This window comes from Cucurbita pepo, chromosome LG05 (genome assembly GCF_002806865.2).
Source record: "Cucurbita pepo subsp. pepo cultivar mu-cu-16 chromosome LG05, ASM280686v2, whole genome shotgun sequence".
Classification (NCBI taxonomy): Eukaryota; Viridiplantae; Streptophyta; class Magnoliopsida; order Cucurbitales; family Cucurbitaceae; genus Cucurbita; species Cucurbita pepo.
Genome location: NC_036642.1, coordinates 10488445 through 10512954, shown reverse-complemented (window position 1 = coordinate 10512954; position 24510 = coordinate 10488445). Strand labels below are relative to the sequence as shown.

Below are 24510 nucleotides of genomic sequence, written 5' to 3'. Positions count from 1 at the left end.
TTGATTGATTTTCTACGCTAAGCCTATTATTTCTTCCGTAAATAATAATAATAATAATAATAATTTGAGAAGGAGAGGTGCGAAGGCGAATATGAATTAAAGTGGTGGGTCCCAGAAGAACCAATCATCACGAGTGGGGCCCACAAAAGATGGAAAATTAAAATAATAAAATACGGCTTTATCCGGTAGTAAATCGAGGAAAACTCCAGAGTAAATCGTCAGGTCCACGTGGCAGTTAAGGTGATGAGGTGTCATGTCCTGGGTTTTGTTACTATGCGGCAGATGTACAGAATCGTGGGTGCATGTGCCTCCATATTCGGCTGCTCTATTTTAATAATTAAAAAAAAACATTTCTTTTTTTTAATGCTTCCTCCAATCATGGGAAATTAATGTTTTTTTTTTCCTTGTATAATTAATAAATAATGCAAAATATTTAGAAAAACAGACAAGACAGAAACATATGTCCCACGTAATTAAATTGAAAAAAGAACATTATTAAATGTTGAAAAATATAAACCAAACATCCACATCACTAAATGGTTGTGTTTTATTTATTCGATTCCCATTAATATTTTCATTTTCACGCGTAATTAGGAATCGAGTTAGATATTTAGTAAGATATTTGATGAATCCATAATTTTGTTCTTAACGAAATTTCAAAATGCGATAGTCTTGGGATTAATCTAATGAATATTTTACACTCTGTAAAATGATAATCTTTGAATGAACAGAGATCCACAACGTCAACAAACATAAAAGACATTAGATTCGACTTTACAATGAGATCAAATGCCACTTTTTTTAATAGAAGGGGGCCACGACAATCTTCGGTGGCTTGAGCCATCGACTTGATGTGAGTCGTTTTGTTCATCTTCAGCTTTTTGTTGTCCATTTTCTTGCGTATGAACGCTTCTAATGGCTAAATCATCGAAGCTCGATTCTGATCGCCATGGAGGCGGGGTGATGCAGTTGGAATCGCCCGCCACTCGAACGGACGAATCGACGGGTGGGGTTGTAGGGAGAGATGAATTGGGATTACCTACTCTGAGATTTTGTAGAGTTGCAAAGGATTCCCTCATAGCACTCATGGCTTCAAAGAATCTTGTACAAGAAGCTAAAGCAACAGGGATAGGCCTAAGCATTTCCTACATAACAGATTCAAGATCATGAACTATAATATAATCCTATGAATTGGGTAAGATCCAAATGATTTACATCCAAATGGGCAATTAAAACAGCATCAGATCCTTATCTACTTGAGTTCATGCTGGTTTTAGTGTTTGTCAATGTCAAATTAGACAAGAAAGAGATGAGTATAAGGTTTACCCCCCACACTGAAGGCGACTCCTTAAAGTTCTGACTCCATTGGAAGTCTGCAACTGAAGCTGTTAGAGCTCCATAATCACTAGCAGCCTTCATTAATAACTCCGAAAATTGTTTCTGCAGAATATTGACATCATCAATCATCAATCATTGTCGTTTTTCAGTAAGTCACATGATCGGTTAACTCCCGAGCAGTGCAGTTTCTTTCAAACTTGATTCGGATATGCAAAAACGAGTGTTTAGAGATGTGCAGAATCTAAATCTTATCAGAATGTGACAGTACAAACAATGCCACGCAGATTTCAAGCTTCATATCACTACTTGATCACATGGTCATGAATTCATGATGAAGAGTTTGTCTTTGAAACAGACAAAAGTATATGGAATGGTGAGCTGTTCTAGTCTTGGCTGTTTTAGATGGATCAATCCAATGGTTTTTGGAAAAAAAAAAAAAAAAAAAAAAAAATGTATTAGAGTTCATGTTTTGGTTGCATTTCATGTGCCGTTTTCAGGGATGTTTATAAAATCCAGTTCTCTCAGACATCAGGAATGATTTAGATATAGATTTTAAAAGAATGGTGAGCGTTTCGTTGATGAACAAACCTGAAATTCTGCTTCCACTGGAATGCAATCGAGCGAATATGGTTGCTGAAGACGAGCTATAATACGATCCTGCAATATTTGGAAATGAGGAAAGGAGGGTATAAGATCATGGCATTTGAGTCATGTACGCTCAAGATTAAGACATTTCTATCAAATACAAGTTGAAACGAACAAAGTATCTGCATCCGGTGTAATTAATTAGGGCCAACGCAAAAAGGTATCCTCTAACCGCCCAAGTCCATCTCTAGTAGATATAGTCCTCTTCAAGCTTTCCCTTCCGAGCTTTTCCTAAAGGTTTAAAATGCTTCCACTAGGGAGAAGTTTCCACACCCTTATAAGGAATGCTTCATTATAAGTTTCCACACCTCTAAACCCTTATAAGGAATGCTTCATTCACCTCTCCAACCGATGTGAGATCTCACAATCCACCACCCTTGGGGACCCAACATCCTTGCTGGCACACTACCCGGTGTCTGGCTCTGATACCATTTGTAATAGCGGGCCCACTGCTGGCAGATATTGTCCTATTTGGGTTTTTCCTTCCGAGTTTCCCCTCGAGGTTTTAAAACGCATCCACTAGGGAGAGGTTTCCACACCCTTATAAGGAAGGCTTTGTTCTTCTCTTCAACCGATGTGGGATCTCACAATCCATCTCCCTTGGGGGTCAACGTCCTCGCTGGCACACGGCCCAGTGTCTGACTCTGATACCATTTGTAATAGCTCAAGCTCACCACTAGTAGATATTGTCCAATTTGGGTTTTCCCTTTTGGGTTTCTCCTTAAGGTTTTAAAACGCGTCCACTAGGGAGAGAATTCCACACCCTTATAAGGAATGCTTCGTTCTCCTCTCCAATCTCTCCAATCGAGGTGGGATCTCACATATCTAAAAGGTCACATATCCATAAAAGGTAAAAAGAGTGGGAGAATGAGGTAATGACTTTAGTAGCGGTCATGATGGTCAAATCCTCAACATGCAGCAAAGGAAAAGCTTAAGCAATTGAAAACCTTTTTTTGCAAGGCAAGTTCACTTTTTACGGAGCAGGCGGCACTTACTTTTCACAATCACTAATGACCTACAAATTCTTGGCTAAGTTTCTCTCAAGGTAGATCCATGACATATCCTTGAGAATACAGTAATCATCTTCACAAATTAGGTCCGTCAATGTAAGGACAAGGAGCAACAAAAAAGCATATAGAAAGTGTAAAACCCAAGCCCACCTCCAACAAATATTGTCCTCTTTGGGCTTTCCCTTTCGGGTTTCCACTTGAGGCTTTTTTAAAACACGTCTGCTAGGGAGAGGTTTCCACACCCTTTTAAAAAATGTTTCGTTCTCCTTCTCAACTGATGTGGGATCTCACAATCCACCCCCCTGGAGCCCAACATCCTCACTGGCACTCATTCTCTTATTCAATTGATGTGGGACCCACAAATCCACCCCCTTTTGGCCCAGCGTCCTTGCTACCACAGTGCCTCGTGTCCACCCCCTTCGGGGCTAGCCTCCTCGCTAGCACATCACCAGGTGTTTGGCTCTAATACCATTTGTAATAGTCAAAACCCACCGCTGGCAGATACTGTCCTCCCTCAATGTTTTTAAAACGTGTCTATTAAGGAGAGGTTTCTACACCCTTATAAAGAATGTTTCATTCTCCTCCCCAACCGACGTGGGATCTCACAGAAAGTCTTCAGCTAAACCTACTACATTTCAAGCCCTAAAAGCATTAATACTTTTACATAATAAAGGCCGCAGTTTCTATAAAGAAAGCAGAAGGTGCAACTGATGAATTGGGGCATCGAAGCAATCGAGAATTAACGTGAAATCAATACAAATGGAGTCTTTAAACCAACATAATAACCCGTAAGCGACACCGTTTAGTTGAAGTTCTTCTTCCCCTTTTGAAGGTTAGTTATAAGGGGAAAACATGGTTAAAAACACGAGCATTATGAATCAAATCCAAGACGAGATGGAAGAATATGCAAACTTGAGAGGGTTAGTTCAAGAAAGCACCTTATTCTGAATGACATCTTTCAATATGGTAGTAATCCTTGATAAAGTCTCAATCTTCTTTTCCATTTCACTCACATGGGTCAAATGAGCTACATTCTTGTCATCCTAAGGAAATCATATTTCAATTCATTTAGTAGAATAATAAACTCCAAACAGATAGAGAAAACATAAAAATTAACGATGAACGATGAACGAGTATCGTTTTATCTTGTTTTGACGCAGGATACGCACCTTACGGCCTTGAAGTTCCACTTGAAGATCTGCTATTTTCCTTTGAACAGCAGTAAGTTCTCGTAAAACTCGAATTAGATCATCACCCTTTTCACCAGTAGCAGAAGATATATTCTGTAGTTCTTCCTAAAAGAGACAGATTAGCCCATTTGAGTTTTCAATTTATCAAGCTTCAAATTCTAAGTTACAACGTAGAATATTAAACTAGAGATCTCAAATAATCCACAACAACAAGCCAGGAGAAAACTGAAAGAGAGGATTAAACTTTGAGATTGAAATATCTTTAATGCGTAAGAATTAACATAGTCCTAAAAGTGTACACACGTTACACTCATGGCAGAAAGAAGCAATCGCGTATGGAACCCATTGGTTGAATTTTTCTTCATGCAATTTTGTTTTCAGTTTCCGTATTGTAAGGAGGAGTCCACCACCGTATTGTAAGGAGGAGTCCACCACCTTCATTTCTCATTTGAGTTATTTTCTTAGTTTTTAGGAGGATGATCCTCTATGATTGAGTTAGTGCTCCATCGATGTAGCAATGGTTGTAAAGACTCTACATTCATTTCTCATTTGAGTTATTTTCTTAGTTTTTAGGAGGATGATCCTCTATGATTGAGTCATGGTTCCATTAACGTAGCAATGATTATAAATACAACTTGTATAAATAGTCATAAACATCAATGAAAGTAATGTTCTTCAAAAGAAGACTGTCTAGGCCTTGATTTCCCAAATCTTCCCGATAAGAAATTGTAGCCCGATGGGTTGATTAAGACCCTTGCATTCCTAGATTCCTAGATTCCTAAATTCCACCCGTCCCAAAGAACCCCACACATGGTTTCTTGATATATTCAAAATTTTAGGGAATGTACTGCCCAAACGGGATATCTATAAGCTCACTCCTGGAAGAGTGAAGTTTTTCTTTATTCATTCGATGATTCTTCAATATCAGTCGGTTCGGACCTATAAGCTCACTCTACGAAGAGTGAAGTTTTTCTTTACTCATCCAATGATTCTTCAACATCAGTCGGTTCAGACCTCCACTTAGTTTCACCCAAGTTTCATCCTAATCATAGATAGATCACCTAGGTTCAGGTCAGCTAATGACTATTGGTCACAACTACTACCAAAAAGCTCCAATGAAGATGTGTATTTCACATGGAGGAGTGTGCATCTTCATCTTGGGTGTTGAATTTTGCTTCAAGGAAACGAAAGCGTGGAGCTGAAATAACTCACTCAAAATGGACACCCAATGAAAGGCTAACATTCAATTACGAAGCAGACATTATATATATATATATATATAACTTTACCAAGTTCGGCTATATGAAATGAAATCGAAGCTATGACTAATTTCCCTGAGGTGCTGACCTATGTCCCCAATTCAAAAGGCGGCCCAAAGAATTCAAATCAAGAGCTCTACACACATTACCTATGAACCACTTAAAGATATCCAAAACCAGCCAAGGGTTTCAAACTTCAAGTGGTTTAAATCCAATATTTAACACAGAATGTCGCCACAGGTTTAATGGCTTAAACCTAGTTGGATCGCGAGTACACATACAAGCAACTTGGAAGAACGATTAATGGAAGATCTATCTACCCATGAAACATAAAACTTAAAAGTAGGTATGAACAGAGAGAGAGAGAGGGGGGGAGTGATCAGTGACCTGCGACGGCGGAGGAGCAACAGAGAAACCAAGATCGGCGGCAATTGAGAGGGCATCGGACATCCCTCCAATTCGCCTAAGAGGTTTCTTTCCAACCCAAGTGGTGTCGCCTCCCATCGACATTGGAACACAGTCGGACAATCTTGGACAGAGGCAAAGCAGAAAGCGGCTGAAATTTTATAGCTCAAACTCTCTAATTCTCAATTCAGAGATTGAGAATTAGAGAAGAGATGAGGATTTTGAAATGCAGCTGCCGGCCTCTTCTACTTCTAAGTTTCAAACTTCAAGTTCAAGCTGCCATCCCACGTTCTACCACTAATCCTAATCAGCCACAAGCCCAGGCTTGGCTTGGCTTGGCTTGGCTTGGCTTGGCTTGGCTTGGCTTGGCTTGGCTTGGCTTGGCTTGGCTTGGCTTGGGCTTTGCCTCCAAATTGATTCTAAAATATTTAAATCTCCTGATTTATTTATAATTTCTTTTTTAAAAAATAGAATTTTGTCCACAACACCACATAAACAATTAAATAAAATTAAAATAAAGTGAATAAGTTTTTTTATATAGAAAATAAATCATAACTTTTCTATCTATATATATATATATATATAACAAACTAACTTAAAAAAAACTAGTTATTATAGTTATTAAATTTGGAGAGTTTGCTTCACTTACATCCTGTTACTTTAATACTAGAATTGTCGAGCATTATGTCATTTCATTCTAGGAATAAGATCATGACTTTAATACTAGAATTGTCGAGCATTATGTCATTTCATTCTAGGAATAAGATCATGAATGATCCGAGAAAGACCCTGATAAAGCGCTCTCAACAATCCGCTCTTATCTCTTGGGCGAGCAAGAGTTCAAAATCCTGACCAGAAACTTGTCAAACCATAATCTTTTCCGAAACTATATTAGTAATCTATAATATTATATTATATTTTTTATTTATAGACAATTTATAAAAAAAAAACATAATTATGGAGACATGAAATAAATATACAAGTGAGTTAACAAATTTGAGTGTTCATTGTTGAACGAGCAAGCCGAACTTGAATCGACTGGAAAGAACTCTGGTTTCCCAATAATGTCGCTAAACAAAGCTCCTCCAGATATCGAAGAACCCTAATTTCCCATGAACAAACCCTAATTAAACATGAACAAACCCTAATTTCCGACGAAGAAACCCTAAATTCCTACTTGTTTTATTGCTTTCTACAAAAGCATGGATCAAATTACCGACGATCACTCATAACCCTTTACAAATTGTTCACAAAAAATGTAATGAACGACAAAAATGATCGAGATCAGCCGCCTCCTAGGGTTTTTTTTTTTGTTGTTAATTCAGAAGAAGAAGAAGAAAGGTAAAGGCATTTGAAATTCTACGTTGGCGGGAAAAAACGGTTGAGATTGAAGGGCAAAGTATAAAACTCTTCGTTTCTGTTGTCTCCTCTGAAGGTTCTGAACTTCACCCACCATGGCATTCCTCTGTCTTTCTTTGATTTTTCTACTTCCAACGTGTTGTCAAGAAACACTGCCACTATCAATGCCACTGTTGCCGGCGATGAGAATATTGTGTTCAGGAATGCATTGAACTGCAAAAAATCCAAATCAAACCAAATGAATTACACACACTATTAACATGAACCATCCCGCGTTTGTGGTTAAAAGGAGTTACCCATCCTGCGTTTGTGTGAACGAGACCTCGCCGAGCTGGGTTCCAGTACTCGTTGAATAACTGGGGAATGGATAATCCCAGGAACAATGAGAGTCCTGTGATGATCAGGTTTCTCATTGAATTCATGTTTGTGAACTGGAGAAATGATAATCCAACTGAAGCTGAAAAAAGCAAACACGAGTGTAATGTGACACGTTAACGAACGAATGAACGAATGAAGTTGGTTTGAGTTTTGGTGTGTACCGACGAGGCCGAAGAGAACGCAGTAGATTGCAGCAAAGATCGGGATAGGTATGGATGCAAAAACAGCTCCAAATTTACCTACAAATGATATCAGAAACTCGATTCGGAAAACGTTTCAATAGACAGATATTGGGACTCAAGTATCCAAAAGAGTTACGAACGTTATTACGTACCCAAGGTAGAGAAAAATATCATGAAGCCAGCAGAAATTTGGACGACCCTTCGACTTCCGACGCGGGTAAGCCCGAGAAGTCCCACATTTTCCCTGTAGCACACAATGGCAACATCGGTCGAGTTCATTTTCGTCCGAAAACGGAAGAACACAACAAGTAGGACACTCATAAACTATAAAAGTCCTTACACAGCAACAGTAGCACCAGTGCTTGTTCCAAAGAGACCATTCAGCAAGACGCCGATCCCCTACGAAGACAGTATTCCAAATCCTCATTTCGATCAGTTTCGTGCATAAGGAACTCCTCAACACATTAGGCAACCAGGTTAACCGAGCTTACCTGCCAACCAATGCCACGGCTCAGAACGTATGCAGGAGGAGGAGTAGCAATAGCCAAACGAGACGCTGCCTTGTATGCCCCGGTCGACTGTAACGAAGATTTCAGAATCAGTAACAACTTTAATACACACCAAGTTTTGATCATTAGTTTATTCAAGAGAATACCTCAACCATTGAAACAAGAACAGCAGCCATCATAGCAAATGAATGGCCAGCTGAAAACGTAGGAGGCCCCCACTGCAAAGGATATGGAAACTTAAACCTGAAACAGCAGACATGTTTATATACAACCAGCATCTTATAAAGCCAATATCAAGAACAGTGAAGGCTTTAGCTCACCACGGGGCGGTAGTAATAAGATTCGCTTGGTCGGTTCGGCAACTCAGTTGGGTTTTTATCGGCTTGTTCCGATAAGCCCCGCTTGCAGTTAAGATAACAGAGTAGATCCAAACAATGGTGACACAGATCAACACAGGAAATCTCTCAAAAATGGGAAGATCTCTGAAGGGTTTCACATGCTTTAGATACTGCAATTTCACGAGCACAATGCCCGCCCGGTTAATGAAGTAATGAATATACCAAGACAGGCCGACTCCGAAAGAAATAACCAGCACTTACTTGTGATAGTCCAATGATCAGTATCAGCATTGGTAGACCAATTTCCACACATTCTCCCAGCTGAAAAAGAAAAATTTTCTTCAAATCTTTAAGGACGTGATAATGAGGAAGGGTTCAGGACGTAAACCAGAGACTACAATACGTTTCTCCCGAAGAACATACCACGGGAAATCCTCGTTGAAACAACCCGAGGCCAACCAATCCAACAACAGGCGCCATGCCCAATGGACTGAAGAATCTGCACACATAAAGCAATAAAATTATCAACAACATTGACGTAAGAGCTTAAACCCGCCGCTAGCAGATATTGTCCTCTTTAGGCTTTCCCTTCCGGGCTTCCCTCAAGATTTTACAACGTGTCCGCTAGAGAGAGGTGTCCACACCCTTATAAGGAATGTTTCGTTCCCCTCTCCAATCATTGTGGGATCTCACAATCCACCCCTTTGGGGGCCAGCGTCCTTGCTGGTTCTGATTCCACTTGTAACAGCCCAAGCCTACCGCTAGCAAATATTGTCCTTTCTGGGCTTCCCCTCAAGGTTTTAAAACGCATCCACTAGAGAGAGGTTTCCACGCCCATATAAGAAAGGTTTCGTTTCTTTCTCCAACCAATGTGGGATCTATCAATTGATGAGTGACACAAAACTTCGTATAGTTGTTTCGTTGAAATAACGTACCGTGAAAGTAAACCCCAAACTTGGCTGTAACCGAGGATGATTTGTATGCTGGATGCTACAATAAGAGCTCCTTGGATAGCTCGCATCGTATGTAAAAATCTCTGCAAACGAATCACATGGGAAGATCTCTTTCAATACCCTATCAAGTGAAGAACAATATCAAGAAAATTTTTCGAAAACATGGCTCCTCTGTCCCTAACAACTAAGATAGATGAAGTTGAGAGGCTTACTTCATGATTATCAGTAATCCGTTGCAGTGAAGAGTCACCAACGATGTAAGCTATTGGAATAACATAGGTAAAGGAGCCTCCAACAACTGCTGGTAATCTAGTTCCAAAAAGTGCTTGAAGAAGCGTGTTTAAGCCAGCCACGAAAAGAAGCGTCTGTATAACTCGTGCTTTGTCGCCCTGAACGTTCGAGAAATAAAAAGATCAAACAAAGATTAACTTCTAAGGGAATGAACTCGAAACGAAACGACAAGAACTAGCTTACATTATCTCCACCCATTGCAGGGACAATTAAGGATGGAATCATCACATTGGTGCCCAGCATCAGAATGTAATTCTGAAAAGCTAGTAGTATCGTTTCGCCTGCAAAACAACATTGTTTTATAAACTCGAAACGAAGAGCAGAAAGCAACAATATCTGATCATTCAGCACGTCCATTTACTTTTGTTTCACAACATGGGCTAAGGGAGATAGCAATAAGAACAAAAGTGCAAGTATGAGATCCCACATCGGTTGGAGAGGAGAACAAAACATTCCTTATAACAGTTGAAAACCTCTCCCTAGTAGACACGTTTTAAAGACCTTGAAGGAAAGCCCAAAGAGAACAACATCTATTAGCAGTGCCAACGAAGAGCCTAGACATTGAGCGATGTGCCAACGAAAAGGCTGATCCCCGAATGGGGTGGACACGAGGCAGTGTGCCAGCAAGGACGCTGGGCCTTGAAGAAACCTCTCCATAACAGACACGTTTTACAACCGTGAGGCTGACGACGATACGTAACAGGCCAAGACAGACAATATTTACTTCAGCGTGACTGATCGTCAAGAAATACAGAGTTTTCACGAAGATTTATCAGTGTATATCAGAAATCATCAAATGGGTTAGCAGCACTTATGAATCAACTTGAAGTTTGAAAGATGGATTACAATTTAGCATACAAAGAACAAAGGTTAAGAAACTTGGAATGTTAAGACATTAGTCAGAATCCCTTTCCATTTCTTTTAAGGTAATCTCAGCAACAAGACAATGACAAAAATTTGGAGTCCACATTCTGTCGAACAAACCCCAAGCAACCTTCAGTGGTACCATTTTGATTCCAGCCAAAAGAAACAAGAACAATGGAACAAAAAACAGAGACCAATACAAAAATGGAGTGAAAACTCGATCGCAGAATCAACCATTGCTATCATTTCCTTAAAACGAACCAACCCTTTTCACGAAATTACTCATAGATGAAGGCCAATGAGTCATTTTCGCAAACGATTCACAGATGACAGAGAGAAGAACACGAAAATTTGAAAAAAGTAAGCGGCGAAATGAAAAGGGGGAGAAGGGTTTACCCCATGGAGGGTTGGAGTCTATGCAGTACTCGAGGTCTTGGAGTTGTTCCATGGGAGGGTGAGTAATGTCAGCCATTGTAATGGCTTTTCGCCACAGTCAGAGCTGCTATCAGTCGAGGAAGAGACGATCAGAACAAAGAAGAAGAAGGTAAAGTATAGAGATATAAAGAGAACGGCAAAAGCAAGAGGGAAAAAAATGAAGAGGAATAATATGCAAAGGCAAAACCCTCCAACGCCAAGGCTTCCTTTGCTGTAGTTGAGAAGCTTCTTCCTTATTCCTTCTCTTCTCTCTCTGAATTGGAGTTTCCTGACACATAATAGCCTCATTTATGCTCATAACTACGAAATAGCCATCCATTAATTCAAATGGTTTCTGATCCAATTTCATGGGAACACGACCATATGACTTACAGTTTCATCGAATAATTTCTCGTGGGATACCCATAATACATTAAACGTTCTCGAAGCTCTTATGAAAAGGGAAGAACGATAGGATGAATATAAAAATCAAAACTTTAGTAATCCATAAAATGGGTTTTGGTTAAATTTGAATGATTTGATGAGAACTGCAAGAACAGATGGAAATAGTGAAGAAATGAAAGAGGGTTTGATGGAAGCATTGAATGATGGCATCTGGAGCATTTGTTGGGTAACTAGGTTAATTAATGGGAAGTCCAAATCTTGGGAGGAGGGTAAAATGGTAAATTAGTACCTTTTGAAAAAATTAATTTTTATAGAAACAAATATTCCTCCCTCACTGATAGCATGGCATCCCCATAATATCTGATTCCCATGAAAGACTCAAAAAACAAGAAAAGTGAGACTCAAACCAACCCTTTTTTATTTATTTATTTATTTTTAATAAAAAGAAACTTCCAAACTCTAAACCAATCACTAATGCAACAAGGAAAGAATCTACCTTTGTTTGTTTGCATAGTGTTTGAACATGTTACAGATTTTTTTAATGGTAGATCGAGACGTAGGGCTTGAGCTCTTGATCTCATAAAAGAATTGTGAGATCCCACATGGGTTACAGACGAAAATGAAGTATTCCTTATAAAAGTGTGAAAATCTCTTCTTAGAAGACCTTTCTAAAATCGATCAAAGCGGATAATATCTACTAGCAGTGAATTTAGACTCTTACAAGAATATACGTCATTTACTCTTAAACTATATTCACTAAAGCACGTGGTAAAAAAAACTTAACTACTATCAACATTTTTCAAATTCATAATAAGAGATGTTAAAATTTATCTTTTTCAATTAAAACACGTAAACACAAAGAAAATTATTTCTAAAAAAAACCCTTAATTAAATCATTAAAACCACGAGGTATAGACAAATTTACAATCGACATACTTCAAATTCATTAATTGATTGCCACGCAGAATTGTTTAGAAATGATATGAGATTCAACAACGTTAAATAGTTATTTACGAACAAATCTTTTTATGATCATATGCAGCAGAGACTACATGAGAACAAGAAATTTTGGTCTCCCAAGATATTAAATCGTAGGTGGTAGGTGGTGACTGGGAGGAGGGGTACATTGGGTTTAATTATGTTTTGGAATAAAGTGAGGGTCGAGAGAGCATAAGAATAAGGAGGATTCTTCTATCCTTATGAATTGCCTTTCTCTCTTCCCTTTCTCACTTCTTTACTTTTTGTGCCCAACTTTCTTCAGTAAATGGCCCTCACTCAAAAGGACACCACCGCAACACTAACACCCTTTCCTTCTCCAACAACAACAGATAAAGAACATAACCCATTAATTTGAATCAGGAAAATAAAAATGGATTACCTTTCCTGTTTGAATCTGCACAACCAGAGATGCAAATCTTGGAAACAACACCGATTATTCACAAGTTAACTATACACAATCTCACGTTAATTGGAGAGGAGAACAAGTGCTCGCGAGGATGCTAGGCCCTGAAGAGAAGAACGAAACATACTTTATGGTTGGAAATCTCTCCGTAGCAGATACGTTTTAAAAACTTTGTGGGAAAGCCCAACGAGGACAATATCTACTAGCGGTGGGCTTGGCTGTTACAAAGAGTCCCGAGGTTTTCATATCACTCATTTGAAATGGGTTCCGAAGCTTCTGAAGCTTTCCTATTTGTGAATGATTCTCTCATGGTTTGCACTTGATCAAAAACTTCTAGCAGCCTACTATCCAGTGAACTAACCTCCTCAAGATGTCCATGAAACACATCAACAAACTTGTCTTCCAAGGATTTTAACCTCTTTTCAATAACCAAGCGGCTTAGTTTGTCTTCCTCTGCCTGCTTCAGACGCATCCTCTCCAGTTCCATGGTGCTGAGAACAAGACCACCAGAACCAGCAACATCTCTGTAAAGTGGTTCATCAAATTGTGGGCATCGGGCTCTATACTCTGCAAATGCTTTGTGTGTTTCCCTCAATGCCTTTCTGTAGTCATCCAATAAAGTTCCCATCACGTAGAGCTCGCGCTCAAGCCCGTAAATATCAGTCTGCATCTTCCGTTGCTCCTCAAACTTTGTCCTTCTCAAATGTTCAATGAAGGTGTCTCTCTGCTGCAGCTCGTGAAGCAAGTATTGCTGATTCATAGTGGCCTGCCGATGAACCTGTTCTTTCTCTGTGGAAATCATCCGAGCTTTATCAAGCCACTGCTGTACGTTATCCATACAATTACCATAGTCAAGAGGACCTTCGCTCCTTAACCTCTTATTGAGAGACTGAGCTGGGTTGTCAATATCATCAGGGTCAATCACTCTCTTGTTGCTATTAACAAAAGGTACACATTCAACAGATGAAGGACAATGTAATACAAATTCTGAGTTAAAAGTGATTGGCTCTGTCTCCATTTCTTGAACAAATTGGCTTGAAGGAAATCCATCAATAGGATTGCTCGTTGGCAACAGGCAGAACTGTTCTTCCTGTTCCTCCTGTTCTTCCTGTTCTTCCTGTTCTTCCTTTCTTTGATCATCCCCTTCTTCTAATGCGACTTTCTTATCATCTCCAAAATCAAATTCCTTGAATTCATTTGTATGGCACCTCCTTAACAAGAGCTCAAGGCCATTGTCATTTCCATTCGAAAGCCACTGACCTTGCTCTTCTTCTTCTTCTTCTTTGCTATCCAATAAATCCATCATATCCCCAACACTAGCCGTCTCCTTTTGAACATTGACTTTGTCGACATTGTCTCGCCGGAGGCACAATTCAACACTGTGTTCCTCCAAGTTCTTAACCATGGAGTCATTGTTCCCTGCCATCTTTGGACTCTCATTACAAACCCCATCTTCATCATCCTGTTCTTCATCTTGATCTTGCTCTGGTTCCTGCTCCACCTCCTCCTTGATTTCGACCTCTTCTACCTTTGATACTTCTTTCTTCAATAAATCTGCCCGCTGTGACCGGATCAGGCACTGCAAATGTGAAGCATAGTAACAGTTCACCAATTGTGGAGATTGTATCAACTCCTTCTCCACCATAAACCAAATCAAACCAGCCCAATCAACCCGCTCAAAGTTCCCAATCTTGATCGCCTTTGTCCAATTCAAAACCTCATTGGGCATCATCCAAGTATCTTCGTGTAAGAGTAACCAGTTGGACACAAAATCCTCAATAAAGGCGATCGATTCCTCAGATGCTATGGGATATTCCTCGTCATCCTCCATTATCATCGATTTCTTCACTGGCAACCGCAAGGCACGAGCCAAATCAGCCCTATTCACCATGATTCTGACCCCATTGACATAACTATACCTCTGGCTGTGGTTAAAATTCGCAACTAATTGCAAAAGAAGATCAAATCGCACAGACCTATCGAACTTAGTATGAACAAAATCCCACAACCCCAATCGCTTCAACAGCTTCTCGTGACTAGAAAAATCCAGGATTTTATCCGGCACAAAAGGAATAGGTTTGAAAGTACCAACCAGAATCTCAAGCTTCTTCTGAGATTTCTCCTGAAGGAATCTTCGTTTCATCGACCACTTCTTCCCCTTCGGAAGCCGTCGAGAAACAACCGCGGAAGAAACCAACGCATTGATATCGATGATTCGAGAAGAGAGAGCATTAGACTCACCTTGGTCGCTAGGATCGTGGTCATTGACGAAATTTTCACTGACTTGAAGTTCTGGATCTTGCGGATCCTCCTGGGGGGAGTTCTGTCGGGGATCCGACAGTTCTAGGGTTAAGGTTTCAGACGATTGAGGCGGATCAAACTGGTTCTGTTCTACTTCTCCTTCTCCTTCTTCCAGTTGTTGCTGGTCCATGAAATTAGGGTTTTGAGCGGGAGAGACTGGATCTTCTTCTTCTTCGTATTCGAAGTGAGGTTCAGGAGGAGAAAGAGCGGGAATCGCCATTGAAATTGGCTCGAAACAAAGCAAGGAGTCGACGTCAAGAAGCTCCGACATGACGTATCCATTAATCGCTTAAATCTCTCTACTCTATTAGACGACGTGTCGTTTCACATTCCTTTTCCATCCAGTCAATTGAATCCGAACATTATTTAGAGAAAATATTATAAAATTACATAATATGTTCATATATTTTTTAAAATGCATGTATTAAATAGAGGTTTTCCAACCAACGTGGATTCACAATTTACCCATGGAGACTCAACATCTTGACATACGGTCTGGTGTCTGATTTTGATACCATTTGTAAGGGCTCAAACCCATCGCTAGAAGATATTGTCTACTTTAGCTCATTACGTATTGCTATCCGCTTCACGGTTTTAAAATGTTTCTATTAAGAAAATATTTCCACGATAAAAAATACTTGAAGGCCAGCAATGGCACACCGCCTTGCCCAAACCCACCACTAATAAACCTATTCAAAGTTTTTCTTTTATTTTCTTGTCTAGGTTAACGGTTAAAATAGCCGTTTTGTTGGGACAATAGTATCGACTCTTGATCGAACCTTCGAGATTGACTTTTGGTCGAATTCTTAAGGGTTCAACCCCCTCAGTCTCTGATCGAACCTTCAAGGGTTCACCCATACCTTTCGTGGGGTTGTCCAGAATCCTTTTTTACCTATTATCACTAAACTTAGGTTTCTGGATGTTCGGGATTTATCCACTTAATTAATTTTTACTTATGATAGTTCTAAAACGTACTTGTTTCAAACAGGTATGTTCATCTATGTGACAACACACACTATATAATTCGAGATTTTAAATTATAATAAAATTAACCGTTTAATTAACGTTAACATACCACGCTGTGAACTCAAAACTTCTAAACGAACTCAAAATCAAGTCTATAGAAAAACAACCAGAAAATATTACAATGGAGTTCATGAAATCATCTTCTTCCTCCTCAATTCTGCGGCCGTGCCGCCGGACTAAAAAAAACACAGAAAAACAGGAAAAAAAAAAAAAAAAAAAAAACCGAATTGAATGAAAGTTGCAATACCTGAAAACCCAAACCGCCGGCAAATTCGACGATTTTACCGCTGGAATGTTCCGATTCAAAGAGGAACAGAGTTCCGGCGAATCATCGGCGGGAATACAAAGAGGAATGAGACGGAACTTTCCCGCCGTCGCTTTGAAACCGTCCATGGACGTCAAGATGCGGCAACCCGCCGGATATAAACCGGGGACTTGATGGTGAAGAGTTATCATGAACCGGAATCGGGTGGCGTTTGCCGGTGGGCTCGACGGCGAGTTCATTCCAAGCGTAATGCGGCACCGGAGATTCAAGGCTGGACTGAAGGGGCCCCCTCAGCGGGAACGCGGCGGAGCACTGGCTGAAACTCGGATGCGAACCGAAGACATTACTATTCCAGGCCACAATTTTCTCAAATCCATCCTCAAATCCAAGACCAGAATTCCCGGAACCGGCGGCGTAAAGACCCGTCTGATTCTGATCATGGTGGGGCGAATTTTGTGTCTGCAGAGACAGCCCAAGATTCTGGTAGCTCTGGAAACCGGCGGCGGAATCCAACGGCGGCGGAATCAAATTTTCACCCAATTGGCTCTGAAACAAGAAATCATTATACCTAGAAGACTCAGAGTGCTCTGTAACACCACCGGTTCCATTTGGGTCTGGTTCAGAGGGACAAGGAGGAAGGTGGGAGAGACTATCAATGGCTGATTTCGCCTTTTTGATTAGCCAATCCACGGCCTTACTGGGTCGATCATAACCCAACCGGTCTTGAACGTCGTAGAATTGAATAGCAGTATGAGCGGATAAACGAACACGGCGGTCGCGAAGCCCTTTAGCGGTGAAGACTTTACTATGGCGGTCCTTCCGACCAGTGGCTCGGACAATGACGCCGCCGCAGCCGCCGCCAGGAACTTGTAAGATCTCACCTCCACTAATACTCTGCATCCCCATTCTGGGTCTTCGTCTTCCTTGGTGTAAGCCAGTTTTGTTAAGCTCTTCTCCGCCGCCGTCGGAATTCATGGCTTCTTCTCCATTAAAGACGGTTAAATTCCGGTAAGAAGCCACATTTTTGGTTATGGGATTTGGGTTTTGATGATCCCAAAAAAGCGAAGCAAAGAGAAGGATTGAGAGAACAGAGGCTTTGTTGCAGAAGTGGGCTTGTCGGAGAAGAACAGGAGAGAGAGAGAGGGAGGAGAGAGAGAGAGTGGGGGACAATGGATTTGGAAGGGAATAAAGAAGGAACAGAACAGAGCCTTTTGGCCTTTGAATGGATGATATTTGGCAAAAAGAAGGAAGGTAAGTCAGTGGTTGGACACTGCCCTTAAAACAGAAGTGTGTAGGAATAGTCCAGACCCGATCCTCTCGTCTTTACTAGTTGAGCTATGTTTTATGTATTATCATGTTCGGTTGTCTTATCCATTGAGATGTCCATGAGGTAGCCGGTGCCCCATTCACCTATTTCAATTGGGTTGGGATGAGGACCGAGAATACAATTCTCATTCCTAACTCAATTTCCCCTGTTTATACGAGGATTCTCGATTTCGTTCGAGTGAGGTCCAATAAGCTGTAACAACAGCCCAAACCCACCGCTAGCAGATATTGTCTTTTTCGGGTTTTCCCTTCCGAGCTTCTCTTCAAGGTTTTTAAAATGTATCCGCTAAGGAGAGATTTCCACATTTTTATAATGAAAGCTTTGTTCTCTTCGGGATCCAACGCTCTTGCTGGCACACCATCTCATGTCCATCCCTTTCAGGGTTCAGCCTCCTCGCTGACACATCGCCTCATGTCCACCCGCCTCATAGTTAACAGATATTGTCCTCTTCGGATTTTTCCTTTCAAGCTTTCTATCAAGATTTTTAAAACGTGTCTGCTAGAGAGAGATTTCCACACCTTTATAAAGAATGCTTCATTCTCCTCCCCAATCGAAGATTCTCGATTTCGTTCGAAGGAGGTCCAGTAGGGCCCTAACCCACACGTTAACTGTTCAAAACAGAAATATATTTATTTCTTAAATATTACTCGTCTTTTATATTAAAAAAAAAAACACAAATTCATGAAAAGAATTACATCATTTTCAATAATTAGTAATATTACTATCTTCATCATATCACCTCAACTATTAATATATTTTCCATTCTTAGGGAAAAGAAAAAGCTATTCCCTTTCCTTTTCTATGGTTTTGGTCATAAAAAAAAAAGTGGTCAAAATTGTTGACATCAACTCACATGGGAATATAAGAATTTTGGCTCGTACTAATAACATCAATTCCGACCCATTCTATATTAGCTAACCTTCTAAACCAAAATATCCTAAAACGACCCGTGTTAGTTCGTAAGGACGATCTTCATTTTTAGAACCACTTCAAAATAAGCTAAAAAAACCCAGACTGATTCTGCGTTCGGTAACCTTCTAAAACAAAATACACTAAAATGACCTGTGTTAGTTCGTGAACATAATCTTCACTCTTAGAAGCACTTCAAGATAAGTAGCTACCCTGATCACGTTGCAAGGATGTAGAGGAAAGTCGAGGCAACCATGTGTAGAATCAGGTCAATTTGAGATTCAATTTATTTAAAATTTAAAATTTTCAAAAATTATTTGAGTCTAAATTATAGTTTTAAAATTTAAAAAAACGTTCGAATACTAAATTTATAATTTAAATAAACGAGTCGACCTATTGATTCAATCTATGATCTTCATTTTGATCCAGCTTTTTGTTTAGACTAATCTCGAATAAATAATATTATGTGAATAATTAATTAGGTGAATATAAATGATTCAATTATGAGTCATTAAATTAAATGTTATACTTATCTTAATTTAAAATAAAAAATAAAAAAATAAAATATCTTTCAATGGGTTGGGTAGTTAGGGATTAAAATCAAATTTTATTAAATATGAGACAGAAAAAAAGCTACGACAGCATTTATTTATTTTGTTATTTTTCATTAAGCCTAGCGAATTAAATCATGCTATACTATATGATATTTATGCCTCCAAATTAAATTTATATAGATAAAGTAATTATATTTACATTTATTAAATTTAATATGATTTAGACCACTTTAATTTGGAAATTTGTAAGGAAAAGGGCAACTTGTGTCTTAATTCGTAATTTATTTTAGGTTGGCTCGAGGTGTCAGATATTAATACTTTATTTATTTCTTGTAAAACTGGTAATCTTACCAGAAAATAGCGACTATTAAGCTTATTATTCTGAAGACTTGACTAAATAGAGAGTTGGAAACATGATTTCCAGACTGGAATAATGGAATCCATATACGAGTTCTCGACACAGAAAATTTCTACAAATTTCTTTTTAAAAAGTTCTCGACCATTGGTCGTGAGTTCAAAGCAAGTATAATTTTATGAAGTAACGACCATATGAGACACCTCAACTAATTTCACCGTATGAATTTTGTTGATCGGGATAATATTTTGACCAAAAACACACCTCAACTAATTTGACGAGACATTCTGCTAGACCCCACTAGAGTTGATTATCGAAAAACTCACAAAATTTGTGATGTCCCACATTAGTTGGAGAGGAGAATAAACCACTGTTTATAAGAGTGTGGAAACCTTCCCCTAGTAGACGTGTTTTAAACGTTAGCCCAAAGAGGACAATATCTGCTAGCGGTGGATCTGAGTTGTTACAAAATTATTAATATTCTAAGTAGGTAAGCTCAACCACGAGATTCAAACCAATAAAACGAATCGTTTAGCGTGTTGAGTTTAATATATCTCAACGTTAGGCATTTAATGGTCGGGTTGCAAACTTTTAGTCTGCTCGAGAGTAATGAAAGCGACCCGAACGGAGTCGGAATTGAAGTGAAAGTGGAATTAAAGTTGTAAAAATTAGGAAGAAGAGGAAGGTTGATATTATTAGGGTAAGCATGGGTGAGCAAGTTGATGAAAGGGATTGAGCGTGGTACAAACCAATAAAGAGAAAATTTCAAAATTATTGTATAGTGCTTGTACTACATCTCTCCATCCCCATCATCACATGACAAAGACTAAAGCATATGATCTATATATACATATTGACAACTACTTCAAAACAAATACAATTATCACACGTCCAATTGAGACAGAACTCGTTGGATGAACGAGAATTAGGTCGAGTCATGAGAGCTTCAATGACTGTATTTTTAGCTATAATTACTTAACTATAGGAACGTTCAAAAACTCGATGACTCGAAAAACCCAATCAACTCAACTCAAATCATTTTGAGTTGGGTCGAGCTCATATAAATGAAAATTTTATGGATTGAGTTGGTTCTCGGGTTACCTGCTAGATTGAGTTGAATCATACCAAAATATGAATTTATTGTTAATTTTAAAAATATAATTTTTGCTTACGTATATATATTTATTTTATTTTATAATTATTTATTTTCTGAAATAATTTTTAAATATTTGAAATACAATCTTTTAAAAATATATATATTAAAATTGAATGGTAAATTTTAATTAAATATTTAAAAATAAATAAATAAATAAATAAATGTTTTGCAAACTAACTGTTACTTTTATTAAAAACAGACATTTGAATAAATGTTTTAATAACTTGAACGGACCAATCCAAGTTGAAGAGAGAAATAAAACATTTTTTTTATAAGGGTGTGAAAACTTCTCCCTAGAAGACATGTTTTAAAACAGTGAAGCTGATATATGTAATGGGCCAAAGCTGATAATATCTGCTAACAATGAGCATGAGCTGTTATAAATGGTATCAAAGTCAGACACCAAGCCGTGTGTCAACGAGGACGCTAATGACTATATGTAACAGGTAAAAACGAACGATTTTATTTACTCTTCGAATAAATAATGTTTGTTGTTCCCGTCTAATTTCATACTTGATCACACTGTATAAGTCATGTTCACTTTATTCGAACAGTCAATAAAACCAACTCAATTTAATTCTTTTTACATAAATTTCATTAATTTTTAATAAATAATAAATAATACCCACTTGGGTTTTTTAATTTTTTTTCATTAAATATACACATTATTGTAAAATTCTAATGCTAAATTAATTATTAAGGTCATCAAGATATGTTTCCATACTCTTATAACTAACGATTCGTTCTCCTCTTCAAAGTCTACCGATGTGGGGTCTCACAGACTAGCGTTGAGCCTAACACCCTCTTGTGCGTGCACAATATGACACTGAACCGAACACTCTCTCGTACTTAAGTTCTATATGAATCTTTCTTCCTATTGCAATACCACAATTATTAGGTTAGGAGATGTGATAAAAAAAAAATCTCTCCATCTCTTTCTTTGTCAATAAATAAATACATCAAAGTTTGACGACAACCATACATACACATGATCCAAGGTGGTTCAAATTAGACGTTACGCTAAAGCTGAACCGTCCAAACAATTTCTATATATCTAATCTCACCCTTTTTTCAAAATAGAGAAACCGACAAAAGAATTTAATCCATGGACTATAATTATGACGATATTGACATTTTTTTAAAAACTTTTCTATCACCATAAAAACATAGGCTAAATTTTATCATATGCTCTTTAATACGTTTATGAATGTAATAAAATTTTAAAATTTTAATTTTATGTTGGATAGTTAGCCCGTCCTTAAATTTTCAATTTTGTGTTTTGGTAAAGGTAAATTGATTCTAAGATGTTAAAAATCACGACTCTCCATAATAGTATGATATTGTTCACTTTGAGTATAAGCTCTCGTGGCTTTGCTCTCAGCTTTCCCAAAAGGCTTCGTACCAAGGAATCTTATAAACCCACTATTATTCCCTGAATTAGCCAATGTGGACGACTCACTCCCAACAATTCTCAACCGAAGATTAAAGACCGATAATTAAAGGACTATTAAATATATTTAATTAAAAAAAGAGTTAAAAAACAAAGGAAAATAACCCTTCGTTTCATCCTAGAATGTTGAAAACCGACCAAGGTACATGAAGTCGCATCAATCAACTTCAAGAGTGGTCGGATATTTTGTTTTTGTTTTTGTTTTGCTTTGCTTTGCTTTTCTTTTCAAATTATAAAAAAGTAAACGAAGCAATAGATATTAGATAAGACATGGCGCATGCTTGTATCTTTCAATAAAAATACACCAAATTTTCTCCCCCTCATCATTCAAACCTTGAAAGTTTTTAACGACTTTAAGAGCCTTACAGCGACACCCGAGTAAAGAAAGAGTACATGAATGAACCGAGATCACATTCAAATGAGAGCGTTTCTAAAGATAGAATGACTAAGAAAAACTTATAAAAATTGAAAGCTACTATCTATACCAACAACGTACACCTTCTTTTTCAGTGGCTCAATCACAAGTATTTAATAGTCAGCCGTGCTTTACTTGGAGCAGTTCTATATTGACGCATGGGAGTGATGACAAAACATACTAGAAGAACATAGTTGGGGAATGTCGGGACATAGAAGTGTCAAATCTTGATCTTAATTCTATGTTGGGTTGTTATACCTACGTTTGTGTGATGGAAAGATCACGAGTATATGAATAAGGGACACCATCTCCAAATGTGCTGTATTTGAATTTCGAATGTGAATCATGCGCATGTGTTGTTACACCCATGTTTGCATGACGAGAAGATTATGAGTATACGAATAAGAGATACCATCTTCATTGATACGAAGCATATATGTAGAGGGTTGTGGACTATGTAGAAGGTCGTTATCCCTAACTGTGAGATCCCACATCGGTTGGCGAGGGAAACAAAACATTCTTTAAAGGGTGTGAAAACTTCTCCCTAGACGTGTTTTAAAAGCCTAAAGAGGACAATATTCGATAGCGGTGGGCTTGGATTGTTACATTAACACTTACCGTTAACTTGTCGAGTTATCGTTTCATAGTTAAGGGTAAAGTTTCAACTTTTCTAGTTCCGAGACTCTAAATTATATTCAAATAACCTATGAAACTTTCACGATCATGGAGACAAATTAGTAGGACCAAATTCGTAATTTAACCTTAACCGAGCACGAGACAAGGTTGTTTTCGGTAGCAGCGGGGAAGAAGGTAGCGGTAAAAAGTGGTAAAAATGGAGTAAAAAAGGTGGTGATGTTATTATTATTGTGTGTTGGGTAAGGCCAAGCCTGCACCAAAGGCATAGCCATGCACACTTTATATTGTTTTGTTTTCACCTTTATTGAAAGGCACTCTCAGCTGCATTCATTTTGAAGCAAAACTCCACTCTTTTTCTTTTGTCAACAATCCACAAGAATTTGGTGTTTGGACTACGCATGCCCTTTTGTTTGTCTCCTTCTATGCATATAAAATGTTCTAAAATAGGGACCTCGTTGTCATTCGGGTAAGAACACAGAATCCCGTGTAAAGAAAATAAGTAAACGTCCATGAACGGAGACTCGATAAGCTTAGCAAGACCGTTCATGGACGTTTACTAGCCTATTATACTTGGTTTTCAATCAAGCCACCGACGGAATTCTCATTGTTATGTCTAGTATGGGTTTTTCATGAGACAACAGTGAACTCTATAAATACCGTGTAACTGCCAAAACTCACCGCTAATATAAATACCATGTAACAGCTCAAACTTACTACTAGTAGATATTGTCCGCTTTGGTCTGTCGTATCGCCGTCAGCCTCATAATCTTAAAACGTGTTTGCTAGGGAGAGGTTTCCACACCCTTATGAGGAATGCTTTGTTTCCCTCTCTAAACGATATGGGCCCGATGTCCGTGCTGACACATCGCCCAGTGTTCGACTTTAATACCATTTGTAACAGCCCAAACCCGTCGCTACTAGATATTGTCCGCTTTGGCCCGTTACGTATCGTTGTTAGGTTTTAAAACGCGTATGCTAGGTAGAGGTTTCCACACCTTTACAAGGAATGCTTTGTTCCCCTCTCCAAACTATATGGGTCCAGTGTCCGTGCTGGCATACTGTCGGGTGTCCGGCTCTAATACCAGTTGTAACATCCTAAACCCACCGCTTGTAGATATTGTCCGCTTTGGCCCGTTACGTATCATTGTTAATCTTATAAACGCTAGCGAGAGAT

General features: G+C 38.7%; 4 protein-coding genes across 5 annotated transcripts; all 4 read right to left on the bottom strand.

Annotated features, from left to right (window-relative positions):
* Positions 1 to 654: 654 nt before the first annotated feature.
* Positions 655 to 6102, bottom strand: LOC111795553 (AUGMIN subunit 2-like). 2 transcript variants are annotated; one of them, XM_023678047.1, is made up of 6 exons: positions 5830 to 6102; positions 4163 to 4288; positions 3932 to 4036; positions 1927 to 1995; positions 1327 to 1440; positions 655 to 1145 (listed from the first exon to the last, which is right to left on the bottom strand). In XM_023678047.1, the coding sequence occupies exons 1-6, from the start codon at positions 5950 to 5952 to the stop codon at positions 786 to 788; spliced, it is 897 nt and encodes a 298-aa protein (XP_023533815.1). In that variant the 5' UTR covers positions 5953 to 6102; the 3' UTR covers positions 655 to 785. The 2 variants fall into 2 exon arrangements, with proteins under 2 accessions (XP_023533815.1, XP_023533816.1); XM_023678048.1 differs by having other exon boundaries at positions 4163 to 4276.
* Positions 6103 to 6834: 732 nt separating this feature from the next.
* Positions 6835 to 11714, bottom strand: LOC111795551 (nucleobase-ascorbate transporter 1). Its single transcript, XM_023678044.1, has 15 exons — positions 11529 to 11714; positions 11118 to 11424; positions 10041 to 10138; positions 9779 to 9955; positions 9549 to 9649; positions 9037 to 9112; positions 8875 to 8934; positions 8596 to 8783; positions 8422 to 8518; positions 8258 to 8344; positions 8107 to 8165; positions 7919 to 8010; positions 7746 to 7823; positions 7503 to 7663; positions 6835 to 7419 (listed from the first exon to the last, which is right to left on the bottom strand). Exons 2-15 carry the CDS (start codon positions 11191 to 11193, stop codon positions 7207 to 7209), a joined length of 1563 nt encoding a protein of 520 aa, XP_023533812.1. The 5' UTR covers positions 11194 to 11424; positions 11529 to 11714; the 3' UTR covers positions 6835 to 7206.
* Positions 11715 to 12869: 1155 nt separating this feature from the next.
* On the bottom strand, positions 12870 to 15539 carry LOC111794559. The gene has a single exon (XM_023676591.1). It carries the CDS (start codon positions 15512 to 15514, stop codon positions 13190 to 13192), a length of 2325 nt encoding a protein of 774 aa, XP_023532359.1. The 5' UTR covers positions 15515 to 15539; the 3' UTR covers positions 12870 to 13189.
* A 1058-nt stretch (positions 15540 to 16597) lies between these two features.
* LOC111795168 (transcription factor TCP3-like) lies at positions 16598 to 17509 on the bottom strand. The gene has a single exon (XM_023677444.1). It carries the CDS (start codon positions 17507 to 17509, stop codon positions 16598 to 16600), a length of 912 nt encoding a protein of 303 aa, XP_023533212.1.
* Positions 17510 to 24510: the final 7001 nt, after the last annotated feature.